Source organism: Cebus imitator, unplaced genomic scaffold (genome assembly GCF_001604975.1).
Source record: "Cebus imitator isolate Cc_AM_T3 unplaced genomic scaffold, Cebus_imitator-1.0 Scaffold42, whole genome shotgun sequence".
Lineage (NCBI taxonomy): Eukaryota > Metazoa > Chordata > Mammalia > Primates > Cebidae > Cebus > Cebus imitator.
Window position 1 is genome coordinate 17,974,652 of NW_016107357.1, and position 16,899 is coordinate 17,991,550.

At 36.1% G+C, this 16,899-nt stretch overlaps 1 protein-coding gene across 1 annotated transcript in view; it reads left to right on the plus strand.

Moving 5' to 3' along the window:
• RYR2 (ryanodine receptor 2) overlaps positions 1 to 16,899 on the plus strand; it is a 787,527-nt gene that overhangs the window by 596,655 nt on the left and 173,973 nt on the right. Inside the window, exons 52-58 of the mRNA XM_037737814.1 lie at positions 2,052 to 2,192; positions 4,172 to 4,335; positions 6,548 to 6,626; positions 8,851 to 8,940; positions 10,010 to 10,147; positions 14,810 to 14,887; positions 16,430 to 16,505. Of these exons, the coding sequence (XP_037593742.1) occupies positions 2,052 to 2,192; positions 4,172 to 4,335; positions 6,548 to 6,626; positions 8,851 to 8,940; positions 10,010 to 10,147; positions 14,810 to 14,887; positions 16,430 to 16,505 (766 nt within the window). The remainder of the gene's footprint in view (positions 1 to 2,051; positions 2,193 to 4,171; positions 4,336 to 6,547; positions 6,627 to 8,850; positions 8,941 to 10,009; positions 10,148 to 14,809; positions 14,888 to 16,429; positions 16,506 to 16,899) is intronic.

A 16,899-nucleotide genomic window follows, 5' to 3' on the forward strand; every position in this document is an offset into this window, starting at 1 on the left:
CTCAGCCTCCCCAGTAGCTGGGACTACAGGCATGCAACACCACACCCAGCTAATTTTTGTATTTTTTAGTAGAGACGGGGTTTCACCATGTTGGCCAGGATAGTGTCAATCTCTTGACCTCATGATCTGCCCGTCTCAGCCTCCCAACGTGCTGGGATTACAGGCGTGAGCCACCGCGCCCAGCTGGATTTTTTTAATAGATGACCACTCTGCAATGCTATCTAGTAGCATTATTTTTTCCCCAGTGGCTACCCAGTACTAGTGCTGAAGAAGTATGAGCTATAAAGCAGTCTATATGGAGCCGTTACAGTACGCATCCAGGATATTTAGCAAAAGTAATCTTTCTTTATGGAAATTGACTTTGGTTTAATAAATCGAGATACATTACTGAATTAGGTAAAATAAATTATACCCTTGCTAAAAATCCTATTTTTTATGTTTTTTATTGTCTAGCATAGTCCTTGTCTTGCAAAATTTTTTGATACAAATGAGCTGGAAAATTTGTGAAAAAAGATACCGTCTCATGCTGTTATCTTTATGCAATAAAACTCTTTTACATTAGAGATATGTCAGTGTTAAATCAAGCAAATTAGATCTCACTGTTTCATCATTTGTGACTCCAAAATTGTGTGGATGTCTGGACGTGTTCATTTTTTTTGTAACTGGAAGGGAAAGTAAATGAGTTTTAATATTTTAACAGTAAGACATACAGCCTACTTTAATAATACCAATTCTTAGAATTTATTTTCTTCCTTAGATATAGGAAACAGTCCAAATGCTTATAGTCATACAGATCATTTTATTAATTTGACAAATATAGATCAAGAATAAATTATCCAAAAAACTACCAAATAATTGAAAGATTCTGTGTTTGTCCTTGACCTTCCAGTTTAGTCCTAAACAAACAATATGCATAGGTGAAGATGTAAGAAGCAATGCAGACAATCAGTAAAGTAATAAATTACATCCATAGCCTCCAAAGAAACATAGACAAAGAAGTGATCCAGGTAGAGCAGTTTTGGAACTTTACTTGGAGAAGTAAGTTTTGAGGCAAGCCATAGAGAGGCAGAGAAGGAGCAAAAAGAATCACAGACATATATTCCTTTACTGTGGTTCTGGGTCATCCTGAAATCAGTCCCTTCATTTTACACATGGATTCCAAGATATTAATAACAGTTCATAAAATGATAAGCAAATGATTATTGTAGAACTCAGGGATACATAGACATCCAAACAACCTCATAAAGAATGCTGTTCAAGATACAGTTATTTGTAAAATTGGGTGTTTGCTTCTCATGTAGCAATCAGTGTTAAATTTGAAAGACACGTAGTGTATTAGCCTAGGTGCTCTAGAGGGACAGAACAGAACTAGCAGGGTAGGTGTATATATGAAGGGGAGTTTATTAAGGAGTATTGACTCACACAATCACAAGGTGAAGTCCCACAGTAGACTGTCTGCAAGCTGAGGGCAAGGAAGCCAGTCTGTCCCAAACCTCAAAAGTAGGGAAGCCAACAGTGCTGCCTTCAGTCTGTAGCTGAGGGACTTTGATCCCTGGCAAATCTCTGGTATAAATCCAAGAGTCCAAAAGCTGAAGAAGTTGCAGTCTGATGTTTGAGGGCAGAAAGCACCCAGCACGGGAGGAAGATGAAGGACGGAAGACTCAGCAAGTCAAGTCCTTCCACATTCCTCTGCCTGCCTTTATCCTAGCTGTGTTGACAGCTGATTAGATGGTGCCCACCCAGATTGAGGGTGGGTCTGCCTCTCTTGTCCACTGACTCAAATGTTAATCTCCTTTGGCAATACCCTCACAGACACACCCAGGAAAAATACTTTGCATCCTTCAGTTCGGTCAAGTTGACCCTCAATATTAGCCATCACTTGTAGTATATATGGTGATCATATTCTCCGAGATAATTCATATGGGATTGAGCAATTTCACTTCAGTTGACCTTATAATGTAGCATTAGAGTGCCATGTGAGGAAAAATGAAAACAAATTGATATAAAAGGTCTTGATAGCTCGTTGCTTTTATAACTGTTTTCCCACATAGCTGCTGACAAATCACTATGAAAGATGCTGGAAATATTACTGCCTGCCTGGAGGGTGGGGAAACTTTGGTGCTGCCTCAGAAGAAGAACTTCATTTATCAAGAAAGTTGTTCTGGGGCATTTTTGATGCCCTGTCTCAAAAGGTAATTTAGTGTTTTGTGGGTTTGTTTGTATCAATAAAATGGTATAAAGCCACATGTTCTTAGTAAGGTGGTATTCCTAGTCGAATACTATCTTTGCTAACCAAGATACATATGGCTCGATTTTTTCTCTTTTCTCAACTTCATAACAATTGTCGAAAATGCAATTTATATTTATTTTTCTTAATCATGATGGTAGCATTTTCCTTGTGATCTTGATACTGTTTCTGAACTTAAAATGGTTAAGCGGTTCAGGAAATTATGCACAGGTTGTTAGGTTTCTGGTGCGTTTGGACTCAAACTCTCCCAAGTCCCATTTCCAATCTTATAAAGGCTGAAGAAACTATATCCAACATAAAAATATAAAATATGAAATCTTATTTCATATTGTAATATCTCATTGTAATTGTAATTGTAATTGTAATTGTAATATCTCATTGCCCTGCTAAAGTTTCCAGCTTTCCTGCTATGGAGATTTAGATACCTTCACTCAGTGTTGCATTGTGTACGTGACATTCCCTTATAGTTGCACAATTTGTGATGAATAGTTCATGTTTTCAGATGACTGGCAGGTGTTGATGTTCGAGAAAAGTCAGAACAACAGGTTTCATATGTTCATGCTTAAATTAATCAAAATCAGTTTGAATTCCCAGACTGACATTATTAGATGATTTAGAGCAGTATAACCACAAGTTTACTACATAATAGAGGAAAATTTGTCTGCAGTCACATTTGGTAGTAACACTTTAATGCTTTTTCTTACTGAATTTCCTTTTGTAAACTGAGTCCTTTTAAAATAATGTGTTAAGTATTTTTTAGAATCATTTATAACATTTGTTTAAAATTGAATATTTAAAGTGAGATAATTATTACTATTTTTTATTTATTAGAAAATCTATAAGTTTAATTATGTCATTAATATACAAATGCCTCTTCCTATAAAATTTTATTATGCATGTTTTCTATAGAATTTCTTTTCCAGCTCATAATTCTGTTTTTCCGACCTTTATAATGCAACATGGATCAGTTAAAATTTCTTACTCTCTAGAATGTTATGCTTTATATATTTTTCATATATAGTCATTATAAGGTACAGGAATTATCTATAACTAACTGCAAGGAATATAGTCCCTATTGACTGAAATTATATTTATCTTGTAAAGATATTTACACATTGACAGTATTAAAGTTTACTTTGTGGTGGGGGGATTGGTGAGGGATAGCAGGGGGTGGGGGGATTAGTGAGGGATAACATTAGGAGAAATACTTAATGTAGATGACATTAATGTGGGGGGAAATGGATGCAGCAAACCACCACCATGGCATGTGTATACCTATGTAACGAACCTGTATGATCTGCACTTGTACCCCAGAACTTAAAGTATAATAGATAATTTAAAAAAATACCTACTACTGTGACAATGATAACAGTGGGCCAGGGAAGTAATACTACAAATCTGTGTATGAAGGTCCAGTACTCAACATGTAAAACAGAAAATGTTGTCAATAAGTTTAATAAGCTACCTTATTTTATAATAACACTTGTGTTGAATTTAATAACTACCAACTATCAAGCACCTACTAAAGGCCAGGCGTACATAATCCCACTCTCTTCTCCCAGTAATCCAAAGATGTTTATGTGGTGGTGGTAGTTGTGGTAATTGATGTACTGGTAATAATAAAACATAACAATTTCTGAGTAAAAAAATAAAGTTTATTTCATTTCCAATGTGTTGGAGAATCAAAGATTTTACTCTGCTTAAGGAGAAACTGAAGTAAATATAGCTGCAGCTTCTCTTACGTTTGATGGGATTTTAGGCTCTGTGTTTCATTTTCTAGAAAAAGAATTATCAGAGAATTCAGTTAGCCCAGGGTAATTCAGATTTTCCTCTGCAACCTTCTGTCAGCCGTGGTGATCATGCTTACAACTTTTGCTGTATAGTAATATAGTAATATTTTCTTTGGTCCTCCATTTTTCCCAGAAATATGAACAAGAACTTTTCAAACTGGCACTGCCTTGCCTGAGTGCAGTTGCGGGAGCTTTGCCTCCAGACTACATGGAGTCAAATTATGTCAGTATGATGGAAAAACAGTCATCAATGGATTCTGAAGGGAACTTTAACCCACAACCTGTTGATACCTCAAAGTATGGACTCTTTCTATTGCAGCAGATTTTTATTGTAAATGATGTGTGAAGTCTGAAATTGAATAAGGTACTAAAGTGAACTTTCTCTAATACATGCCCCCTTTGAATTGGTATCCTTTTAATAGGGGTCCCTTTAATTGATAAAATGATAGTAATAATAATAATGATTATACTACCATCAGAAATAGATAAGATATACCTTCTAGGATACTCTTAACATAATCAAGACTCTGCATATGTAATATCTATAATAGAATTAAGAAAGTATGTCAGTTATATTTTTAGTTGAAAAATTGCCCTAAATGTTTGTTAGTAACTACAGTCAACCTCTATATAACATCTTTGACTTAGGATGATCCCAGCATGCATTGCAAAGCTGTTTCTGTGAGTGGCAAGGGAATCACTTCACCCGTCACTACATCTCAGCAAGGCCCAGGGTTAACAGCTGATGTTCAGCATGATAGAACATAGCAGGACATGGAAGGGAATATCGGATGAGAATTTGTATGGAAAATTCAGCCTGCAGTTAGAATGCAGTTTGACCACCACAACTAAAGATAAAACAACCTTATTTAACATTATGAAGTTTGTTACATGTACTTAGTTGCAAAACTTGTTCTACAAATAGGATGTTTGGGTACTTCAGGAGTTTGAACTCTGAGCATTTTGTTGTTGTTACTGTTTTTAAGTAGGACCATGGTTCTCCATGTGCAAGGAAAGCTGCCTCTTCATGCCACATTATCTTACTGATTCCATGGTGACTCAGCAAGATGAGTTTTAGCAAGGTAGACACTTGGTAGTTATTATCCACGCCTTCCGAATTTGCTTGGGAGTTCAACTTTGAGGCTTCTGAGTGGCCCCCAGCCGATTTAGCTTCCATAACCAGATCAGAATTTCAACCTGAGTGGTATGCCATTAGTTTGATAATGCCTTAAATTTGCATGTTTGGTCTTTGATGACAGTCCCGTAAGAAAAGACCCTTTTCCCCATCCCCCAGTATTTGGCTTATGTGATTGATCTTTTGTATCTCTTCCGAAGTAAGTAAACCAAAATATCACATGTTCACATTCCTACATAGGTAAGTTTGTGGTTTGCTAACATATGATCTAATCTGAGATTTTTAAATATCAGAACAATGTCATGGTTTTGGTGTTGGTTAATTAAATCCAATTAATTAACAAGTGTGGGCATGGATATTAATTTACCTAGGATTGCCCCTTTGGGGACTTATTAACAGATACAGGTTTATAGGGTGGTATCAATGATTTCTAGATGATTATGGTTTTTTATATGTTGCTTCTTAAGTATGTGTATATCTTATAGTTCAATTTCTGGTAATTGCTGGCAAATAACAGCAAACCATCTTACACTAGATTTTATGCATAATTGTATTCTCAAAGTTAATGCCTTAATAAGATATATTCATTAATGAATGGAATTATATGTATATATATTTAATTTTCCATTCATAGATATCTTTTAAGTCTCAGATTTATCATCAGACTTGGTCATCATTTGCATGTCCTCAACATCAATACAAGGAATTAAATATTTAAACACAAAAGGAGTCAAGAATAACTGTTATCAAAAAGCAGGAGTTAGTTAATTATTTTCCCTGTAGTTAATACTAATAACATTTGCAATGTTATTTATGGACCATGAATATTTAAAATTTTTTCACACATCACTAGTTGAATGAAATTAATTTAAAAGTTTGGTACATTTTTAAAAAATGAAACAGATCAGATTTCAGTAGTCTTTTATCCATTTATGGTTGTTGGAGAAGAGACCTAAGTCAAAAAGAGAGAAGAAACTTAATAAGAAATAGGGAGAGAAGTGTGTCTTTAATCTTATTGAGTCTAACCATAAAGTTAGTGCTTGTTTTTTCCTTTTTGTCTAATCTATTGTCCTAATATTTGAATGTATTTTAATTATTTCAATTTAGCTATTTAATAATCATTGTTACTATTATAGTTTTCTGATATTTAATTTGTTATATTAACATATAAAATGTGACTCAGCATAAGATGAGCATTATCTGCTTGACTTATATTGTTCTGAATGTAGGAAAATGTAATTTTTTGTTAAAAGAAGTATTTAACAGTTTCAATTGGATGAGATCTAAGCATTCATAAGCTGTGAGTAAATTATTAATATGGTTTCCTGTAAATTATGTGAAAATCAAGCTCTTTTGTCTTTACTTTTCTCATAGTATTACAATTCCTGAGAAGTTGGAATACTTCATTAACAAATATGCAGAACATTCCCATGACAAATGGTCAATGGACAAGGTAAAAAGTCAGAGTATTCTAATTCAGTAGTTATTGTGAATGACTGATCACTGTTCAGATATTTCTAACCAGGACAGTTTTCTATTTTAAAATGAGAACTTGATCTAAATTAGAAAAAAATACTTAATTCCAATTTGCTTATATAATAATATAATATTTAGAAAGCTCTATCATTAACACAAATGTGATACACATGTGAATAAACACTATTTTAAGCTTTCAAAAGATCGATTAATTAAATTATAAATACAGTTTCTAAATCACGTATTGTTTATAGGAGTGAAGTAACAGTCACCAAGGGCTTTAGGAGTAGGTGATGACCCCGGGTTCAGAAGTCACGTTTTAAGGAAACTTTGGTTGTATATGTAGTTTTGTTTATTTTTTGAGTCCTGCTCTTCTGCCCATGCTGGAGTGCAGTGGTGTGATCATTCTTCACTGCAGCCTGCAACTACCGGGCCCAAGCGATCCTCCTGCCTCAACCTCCTGAGTAGTTGGGACTACAGGTGCATACCACCATGCCTGGCTAATTGTTAATACTTTTTCTTGCTATGCTGCCCAGGCTGGGCTCCAACTCTTGGCCTCAAACCTCCCAAAGGCTGAGATTACAGGCATGAGCCACCATGCCTGGCCAGGTTTTCTAGTTCTATATTGGATCAAATCTTGAAAATTCTTAATCAGTGTTTAACAATTATTTACCTCTTCTGTTGTATTTCTTACTACCAACTAGATCTGCAGTTTGCTGAAAATAGATTACATCGGCCAGGTGACTTTTTTAGTGTTTTCAAGGAAAACAAACACAAATGAGAAAACCAAAGTAGCTCCATCTATAAAATAATTTCTGCATATTATGAGATTTTTCTAAAGGATATCTTATGCCCCAATAGTCACCTTTCAGTTGAGCCCAGTCTAAACTTGACAGAGGATAAAGTAGGTTCGTCAGAGAAGTTGTTGAGATGGTTCAAGAACCTAAAATACTCATATATTGGTTTGGTGAAATGAGAATCAGACACCAAAGGTTGCTTCCAAAGGATGTGAATGCTATGTAACAAATCAAGATCATCATGCTAGAGATGTCATGTTGAGTTTCAAACTTTGCCCTGGACAGTCAGTCTTTCAGTTCCTCTAAGAAACCCTTTGTTGTTGGTTTTGATAAATGTCTGGTTCTTCATTCAGTAATTGATTTACCAGGTAAGCCAGTAAGGATAGATCTTATATAAAAACTCCACTAAGTACTAAGGGGGCGGAGTTGGTGATGGAGAGGAATACTACAGGAAGATTTTCCAGTCTAATTACTCAGATTCTGTAGGCAGAAATGATATAGGGAAATGGTGATATGTACAGATGGGAAAAATAATATAGAATGAATGTGTTGAGAGACAATTTGATGAAAGAATGGGTAAAACAGGTGGCCTTATTCAGAGAGGACTCTGAGATGCATACTCTAGTTTTCCTATTTAAATTGCATGTTTCATATTTACACTTCACAGGTGGGGTCCCAAGATGGATTAGAATAAATATCCTTGGGACCATGCGTCCCTTTAGCATCCTCTCATGGGAATGTTTATTGGCACAATTACAAGACGTTGGTCTGTTTAAGGAAGATCAGGTGCTTTTAATCTCTGGATAAAAAGACTTGTTCCAGATGATTACTGAAAATGCATCATGCAATATATCCACGTAATAAACCTGCATATTTACTCCCTGAATCTGGAATTTAAAATAAAAGAAAACAACATGGATTAGGATGGATGTCTTTGTTTATTTGTTTTTTAGACACAGTCTCACTCTGTTGGCAGGCTGGAGTGCAGTGGTGCAATCTCGGCTCACTGTAACCTCCGCCTCCCGGGTTCCAGCAATTCTCCTGCCTCAGGCTCCCAAGTAGCTGGGATTATAGGTGCACACCGCCACACCCAGCTGAATTTTTAATTTTTTTTTAGTAGAGTCGTGGTTTCACCACATTGGCCAGGCTGGTCTCAAACTCCTGACCTCATGATCCACCCGCCTCGGCCTCCCAAAGTGCTGGGATTACAGACTTGAGCCACTGCGGCTGGCCAGATGGATATCTTTATAGTGACTTATGTTGGATAAAATTTCAATCTTAAACCTTATCTTAGTTCATTTTAGTTTTATTTTATCAAACACACACTTAAACACCTGCATATCTACACTTTCTAAAATTAACACATGTAAAACAATTTTTAATGGTTGCATTTTTTGTTTTCAGTTGGCAAATGGATGGATTTATGGAGAAATATATTCGGACTCTTCTAAGGTTCAGCCATTAATGAAGCCATATAAGCTGTTGTCTGAAAAGGTGAGGTGTTTTAGTTTGCAAAGTTTTTATTCTTTTGGAAATTTTTTTCTTTGTCATATATTTTTATATTAAAATGTCTTATTTTAAATTTGATTTTTTTTCCCAAAGGTCCCATTTAAAAAAATTTTTTATATTTTTCTTTTCCTCTCTATTCTTATTTTCTATCGGTGTTTCTTTGTTTATTCTCTTCTCTCTTTAACGTTTTTCTTTTCCTTTTTGGTTTTTATTCCTGTTTCATATTTTTAAATACTTTAATAAATCTTATCGGCCAGGTGTGGTGGCTCACGCCTGTAATCCCAGCACTCTGGGAGGCCAAGGCAGATGGCTCATGAGGTCAGGAGATTGAGACCATCCTGGCTAACACAGTGAAACCCGTCTGGACTAAAAATACAAAAAATTAGCTGGGTATGGTGGCACGTGCATGTAGTTCCAGCTACTCGGGAGGCTGAGGCCAGAGAATCGCTTGAACCCAGGAGGCGAAGGTTGTAGTGAGCCAAGATCATGCCACCATACTCCAGCCTGGGCCACAGAGTAAGACCCTGTCTCAAAAAAAAACCAAACCAAAACAAAACAAAAACAAAAACAAACAAAAATCTTATCACGCTTAAGAGTTCCTTCATAAGTGATGATAAAGTAATAATGTGCTTATTATGTATAGATTTTCATATATTTTGCTTCTTTGGGAAAAAATGAATATCTTGACAAATAAAATGAAAAGGATTTCACTTCATTGTGAGTCACATGTATATTACATAAGCTGCCCCTTTTTCTCGGTCTCTCCCTTCTAGTTTCTGTGTAAGGTCCTAGGAACTGGGAAGCTAGAGGAAATTGGCCTTGATGCTATATAATGAACAAAGTGAGGATCCCTCTTAGTAACATTAGTGAAACTAGATCTCTGCTCACACTCTGCTTTTTAGAATTTTACTTTCCTTTTTTATTTTTAAATAAGCTATGCTCATCAAATTTTTAACAAGTGAAGGCAGTCTATTTTAGAGCAACGCATTAAACACTTAAAATTTTTATTTCCATTCACAATATATCTGTTGTTTTTTTGCTTTTTGTTCTCTAGGAGAAAGAAATTTATCGTTGGCCAATCAAAGAATCTTTAAAAACGATGCTGGCTTGGGGTTGGAGAATTGAAAGAACTCGGGAGGGAGACAGCATGGCACTTTACAACCGGACTCGCCGTATTTCTCAGACAAGCCAGGTAAGAATTCATCATCACAGTGATGAATCAACTGTTTATGTTATGGCTTAAATAATTTTATTTTTTAATTTAATTATTGGGTTTTTCTAAAAAATAATTTGAAAATGCTGAAGCGTCACAAAATTTAGAAGGGAGAGAAAAAAGCTATATTACTTTTCCTTTAGTTTGAAGGGAGGTTAAATGATGATTAAGTGACTGGACTTCATGTGCAAGCCTTCCTTTTCCTGGATAGCATAGAAGTAACCAGTTGTAAGGTCTTGAAGTTTTCCTAATGAAAGCGGTACATCATGTTCATTCACTACAGCTAGTTTGTCTATAGAGCTTTCTTCTCACTTCCAGTGGCATCTGAGGTTTGGTTCTTAGGAAAGAGTAGGGTGTTCAGACAGTCGTGATCCAGATCTAGAATGCACAGGGGTGCTCCTGTCTGCAGAGGGAAGGTATACGGCTACACAGGCAGAGCAAGAATTCGCAGAAGAGGTTGCTGCTGGGCCACATCAAGGGAGTTCCACCAACAAACAAGACTCTACCCATAGGCCTTCAGTGCTCCAGGGGGCAAGAGTAAGGCACAGCCTTGATGTGGAAAAGCCAGGGTTTGGGGTGGAAACCAAATAGCACCCATTAACATTTAGTCACAAGGTCATGTGAGCTGCTTACCTTGACCCTCTCATTTCTCCTGGGAGCCAAACCTGTCATTATTCTTCTTCTGACCCCTCAGTTCACTATGTATTTGGTTTACACCAAATATTGTTTGTTATTGCTATTTTACACAGATAATCCTTTTTCAAAAAAAAATGAGGGAGTAACAGCATGTACTTCACATAATTCCTATTTGAAATACACTTCTTAAAAAATTTGCAGAACTATTTATTGTCATATCTTATGTTTAATCACTTTTTTCCCACCTCTCCATGAATAAAGTACTTAAGAATTTGAGCAAAATTATGTAGACCTTCAAGTTATAATTTCATCTAAACAGATTTTTATCACATAAACTGTAATAGACCTATATCTATTCTTGTCCCTAATTTTCTACCTTGTATTATTCTATAATTATTTATGTACTGGTCTGAGATGAATGTTTCTTCAAATTTTATGTTATAGTATCTTAACTTCCAGTGTGATGGTATTGGGAGGCTGGGCCTTTGGAAGTTAATGAGATCACAGGGGCAGCGTTCTCATGAATGGGACTCTCTATTTTTATAAGTGCCCTTATAAAAGAGGCCCAAGAAAGTTGCTTTCCCTCTCTAACTATGTGAGGACACAGCAAGATGTTACCATCTGTGAACCAGGAAGCAGGGCCTCAGCAGACGATGAATCTGCCAGGGCCTTGAACTGAAGCCACCCAGCCCCAGACTATGAAAAATAAACGTTTATTGTGTGTAAGCTGCCCACATGATGGCATTTTGTTATAGCACCCTGAACAGACTATGGCACGCTCCTGTATTAATACTCTTACAAAATATACTTTTAAATAAGCTGAGTTCCAATTTGGGCATATTTTACATTAAATTGCCTTTGGGATATATCATATATGGATGGAAGCTATAGTAGTGTATAGTTTTTGTCTAGTTTTTGTCTCTGTGCACTTTTCTAAGTAGATTAGCTTTTATTTAAATCTGTTTCAACAAATGCTGAGCACAAACTGCATACTAAGTAATAAGAATACAAAGATAGCAAGACAATTCTAATCCTAAACATCATAAAAGAGAGATAAGGTGAAGTTAAATCTATTACAACATGGTACAGTAAGGTGGGACTAGTGATATGTACTATGCAGTATAGAGAAAGCGATGATTTTTAAAAATTATTCTGTAAGGTAGGTAAGAAACAAGAAATTACTACAAATGGAGCTGACTTTAAGCTTCATGAAAAATAAGGTAGATTCTCCTGGTACTCTTAATATAAAAAAATATGTACACTAATTTAAAATTGTACATATTTTATATCACTCCCCTTTCCCTTTCTCCTTTCTAACAATAAGCCCTCAGTTGATTCTATTAACCCGTAGAATGATCTCTCATGTCTTAGTGATATTTACAGTGACATGTGATTTATGAAATTCATTCTTAAATCTCATATGTGATTTCAAAATATTAGGCGATGCTTGCCCCAGAGGCACAGTTTATAAGATTAGAGGAAGGTGCTATGGAATTGCACCACTTGGCCTTAAATCCTAGTAGTGCTAATTTCTAAAAATGTACTTTTGGGTACTTGATCTCCATTCACGTCATTAAATGTGAACTCTTATTGTTAATATTGTTATGTCAATATTGCTATTGAGAGCATTTATTGAGAGCATTTCATTAGTGGTAAATGAAATAGTACGTTTGTGTTTATAGCATTTTTGACCTGTAAGTGGGAAGGAAAGAATATTTCCATCAGCCTCAGAAATGGGGAGTAATATACACCAAAGGCCACAAATCTGTTTGTAACTCTTGTTATTATTTTTGCCCAAAGGTTCTTCAAGCATAAACCAATATTATTTGAACTGTTAACATAGATTGTTAATTCTCCATTACTTACCTTATAGTGTTCTTTTTCAACTATTATCTTGTTAAGCTTCTTTGTCTTTTTTTTGTTACTATTTCCTGTGTGACTATAAAGCAATTTTCTATCATGTATAAACTCCTCTGGCTAAAGGAACACTTTTTATAGCATCATTTTATGTAAGGAATATAAATGGATGAGTGATTCTCAGCCTGAATTCCTCAGCTTTTTTCCACGGGGCCTCAGCACTCTCTCAGGGACGTACGAGTGGTCCGTGGTTAATGGCAGTCTCTGACACAGCTGGCCGGGGTTGACATTCTGGTCTCACCACTGAGTAGCTTGCTAGTTATGTGAGCTTGGGTAAACTGGTTAACCTTTGTATGCTGCAGTTTTCTCATCTTGAACATGAAGCTGGTATGAGCATCCGCTTTGAAAGAGTGCTGTGAGTGTTCTGGTTATGATGCTTGTATATCACATGGCAGCAGACAAGAGAAGAAGGAGGGGCGAAGTGAAAGGGGGGTTCCCCTTATAAAATCACCAGATCTTGTGAGACTTATTCACTACCGCGAGAAATGTGTGGGGGAAAACGCCATCATGATTCAGTTATCTCCCTCTGGTTCCCTCCCACAACATGAGGGAATTATGGGAGCTAGCATTCAAGATGAGATTTGGGTGGGGACACAGACATGATAATGGATCAAGGGGAGTAAGCTGAGATGATTGCCATGGATTCTCGCTTGGGTCTCCAAGTCGATAGCTGTGTTAGGTGAGGTAAAGACCATAGGACTGCTGGGGACAGCAAGGAGAGAATAATGACTTTGATTTTATATGTTGTGGTAGGCAAAATTATGACTCCCAAATGTGTCCACCCACTCCTCACTACAGCTGAATGGGAAGTATGGCGTTGATGGTAGATATGGTGCTGGTAGTGATAATGATAGCATACTAGCAATGAAAATAGCCATTTAGCAAAATCTCTGATCCATTTCTTTGCATCAGGAACTTTGCTAAGGGTCTTACATCCATTACCTAATTTCATACCAGCCTTTGAGGCAGGTGGTCTGTTTGGCATATTAAAAGAAAAACTTCAGACAAATTAAACTTAACAGAGTTTACTTGAGCAGAGAACCAATGGCAGTCCCTGGAACCAGGACAGGTCCAGTGAGAGTCCAGAACTGCCAAGTGGCTGGATAACATTTATATTCAAAAAGGGAAGTGATGCTCAGAAAGTGTAAGCGAGGTACGGAAAAAGCTGGATTCATTCCAGCATGGCCTTTGCCTTCTTTGAACAAGGTTTGAACAGTATCCTCATGGCGGAGGCACAGAAGCCAAGGTACTGTCAAAACTGACCTGTGAGTTAAGTATCACTCATGAGCCTGTTATTAATTACAGCCTATGTTACACTCACTTTTGTTTTACAAGCATGATAATGTGCTATATTTTCATTTTGGTTTTAGTTTGTTTTTTGTTTATCCATTTTTAATAAGAAAATATACACAATTTTGAAATATATAAATATATGGTTTTAGATTTATAAGCAGGAGGCAGAGCTCATTTCTGTGGTACACTTTCACATAATATGGCATTAGATGGAAGGAGGTAAGTGCCCAGGATGGTAGTGAAACTTCCTTCAAATTGATGAAGAGATGTATTTCATTTTTTTAAAGCTTTAATTCAGAAATTAAAGAAGTCCCTTCCTTGAGGATTGCCATATGCGTTATTGAATGCCATATGATATACTATTATAATTTAAAAGTTGGTTTTACTTTATCCTAACATTAGACCCATCAAGACATTTCTAAATATTGATGTCTTTGATTAACTCTTGCTTGCATGAGGAAGAGTAAATTTCATTACAGCCAATTTGGATTTGTAAGAAACTCAAACATTTAATGGTCCTTTGCATAAGATAATGTTTCAGAATTTTGGATTTATCACACAATATGTCAAATTCTGATAGTTAATTTTTGGGATTGTCAATCATAAACCATTTTCAGACCCTCAAATATAATTTTAATGTGGGAGATGTTTGCAACATCATTTTTTATAGAAAGTTACCAGTTTTATGTGAGGAAACACTATGTTTGGAAGTTTGCATTATAGTTTTAAAGTATAATTTAAGTCTCCCTTTACAAGGTTTTTAATGCGGCACTATTTTTTCCATAAATGATCTAGGTTTCGGTAGACGCTGCCCACGGTTACAGTCCCCGGGCCATTGACATGAGCAATGTTACGCTCTCTAGAGACTTGCATGTAAGTACTGCTAACTTTTAAAACTTGTCTCCAAATTTAATTTTTAAGAAGCGTAATGTAACGCTTTCCTGCATATATTTCGCAGCATGGTTTATTTGACTGTGGTGATCTTATAATGGATCCACAGAGTTTATAGATTATATACTCTAATTTTTTAGTGCTATCAAAATTGATAGCGGGGCATGGTGGCGTGTGCCCGTAGCAGCTACTCGGGAGGCTGAGGCGGGAGAATCGCTTGGACCTGGGAGGTGGAGGTTGCAGTGAGCTGAGATTGCACCACTGCACTCCAGCCTGAGTGACAGCGTGAGACTCCATCTCAAAAAAAAAAAAAAAAAAAAAACAACAGAAACAAAAAAGCCAAGTTGATACAACTTTTTCTAGGGTGGTACAGCCATGTAATATATTTTCCTTAGAGATAATAGCTATTTAGAAATCCCTATGTTGAATAGTTGTGTGTGAGAAGAGTGTAAGTAGTTAATAATGCTCCATGCAAAGGCCACCTGCTTTTAATTTTTCCGGAGAAATTGATCACATTTGCTTGCTTCATTCATAGTCTCATCTGTTCTTTTTTGTCACTGAGGAATCTACTTTGAAATACCAGATTCGAAAGTAAGATGAAATGTATTGCCTTGAGACACAAAGTTAATAGGTCAATATGGTGTTCAAATAATATATTATCATTGTTGGTAGCTATTGTTCCAAGAGAAATAAGGATGGAAATATACAGTGTGCATGTTGTTAAATTGTTTGGTTTGCCATTTGTTATTGCTCCCGTATGAACATATTAAAATGACACAGTAAACTTGAAAATCAAACGTGAAAAGAATCTTAGAGGTAATCTTATCAAAACCCAAAAGGTCACAGAAAGATGAACTTGGCTAGTCTAAAATCTTCTTTTAATGCTGTGGAAATTAAAACAAAAACTTGTAAATAAAATATCCTTTGCTGAAGTCCATAGCTATTTTGGTTTCATTATTGAATTAATGTTTTCATTATGAATAACAATGATCAATCTCATCTGCTGTTTAGTTACTGTGTAATATTGCAAATCCTTACAATTCTCTGGGATTCAGATTCTAAAGAAGAGTGTTTGATTATCTTTTAAATGAATAATAGCACTAATACTCTATGAGTTATTCCTTTAAGGCATGTTTTGATATTATATATTAGCATGGCTGGGCGTGGTGGCTCACACCTGTAATCTCAGCGCTTTGGGAGGCTGAGGCGGGTGGATTACAAGGTCAGTAGTTGGAGACTAACCTGGCCAGGATGGTGAAGCCCTGTCTCTACTAAAAATACAAAAATTAGCCAGGCATGGTGGTACGTGCCTGTAATATCCCAGCTACTCGGGAGGCTGAGGCAAGAGAATTGCTTGAACCCAGGAGGTGGAGGTTGTAGTAAGCCGAGATCGCACCACTGCACTATAGTCTGGGCGACAGAGCAAGACCCTGTCTCAAAAAAAATAAAAAAAAAAGAAAGAAGGAAAAGAAAGCAATGTCCTTTTTTACTTATTGAAGTAATAAATATTTTTGTTCATTTAAGGCTATGGCAGAAATGATGGCTGAAAATTACCATAATATATGGGCAAAGAAAAAGAAAATGGAGTTGGAGTCCAAAGGTAATACTTTCTAAAAACCTTTATTAAAAAGTAATCAGAGATCAACTGCATGAGTATATGGATGAGGTAGTCTTTTTAGCATAAAAGCTTCTTATAATTTTTAAAATTAGAATGGTTCAAATGTGCCTGTAAAGATTGAAGGTGGAAATGCTGTAATTTCCTAGCTGCTAGTATATATTTTCTTGTGTGTCAGAATTTTGACGGCTGTCTTTTACCCATTTTAGCTTAGAGATTTCTATACGTCTCATCCTGATATCTGAGTTGTTCTATGATTTACATAGACTTCCCTCCCTGACTGTCTTCCCCAGCTTACATGGTCTCCTGCCTCATCGCTTTTTATTTTCCATCTCAGCCTCTTTCTTTTGTCTAGTCCAGCTATGTTACTGTCTCTTCC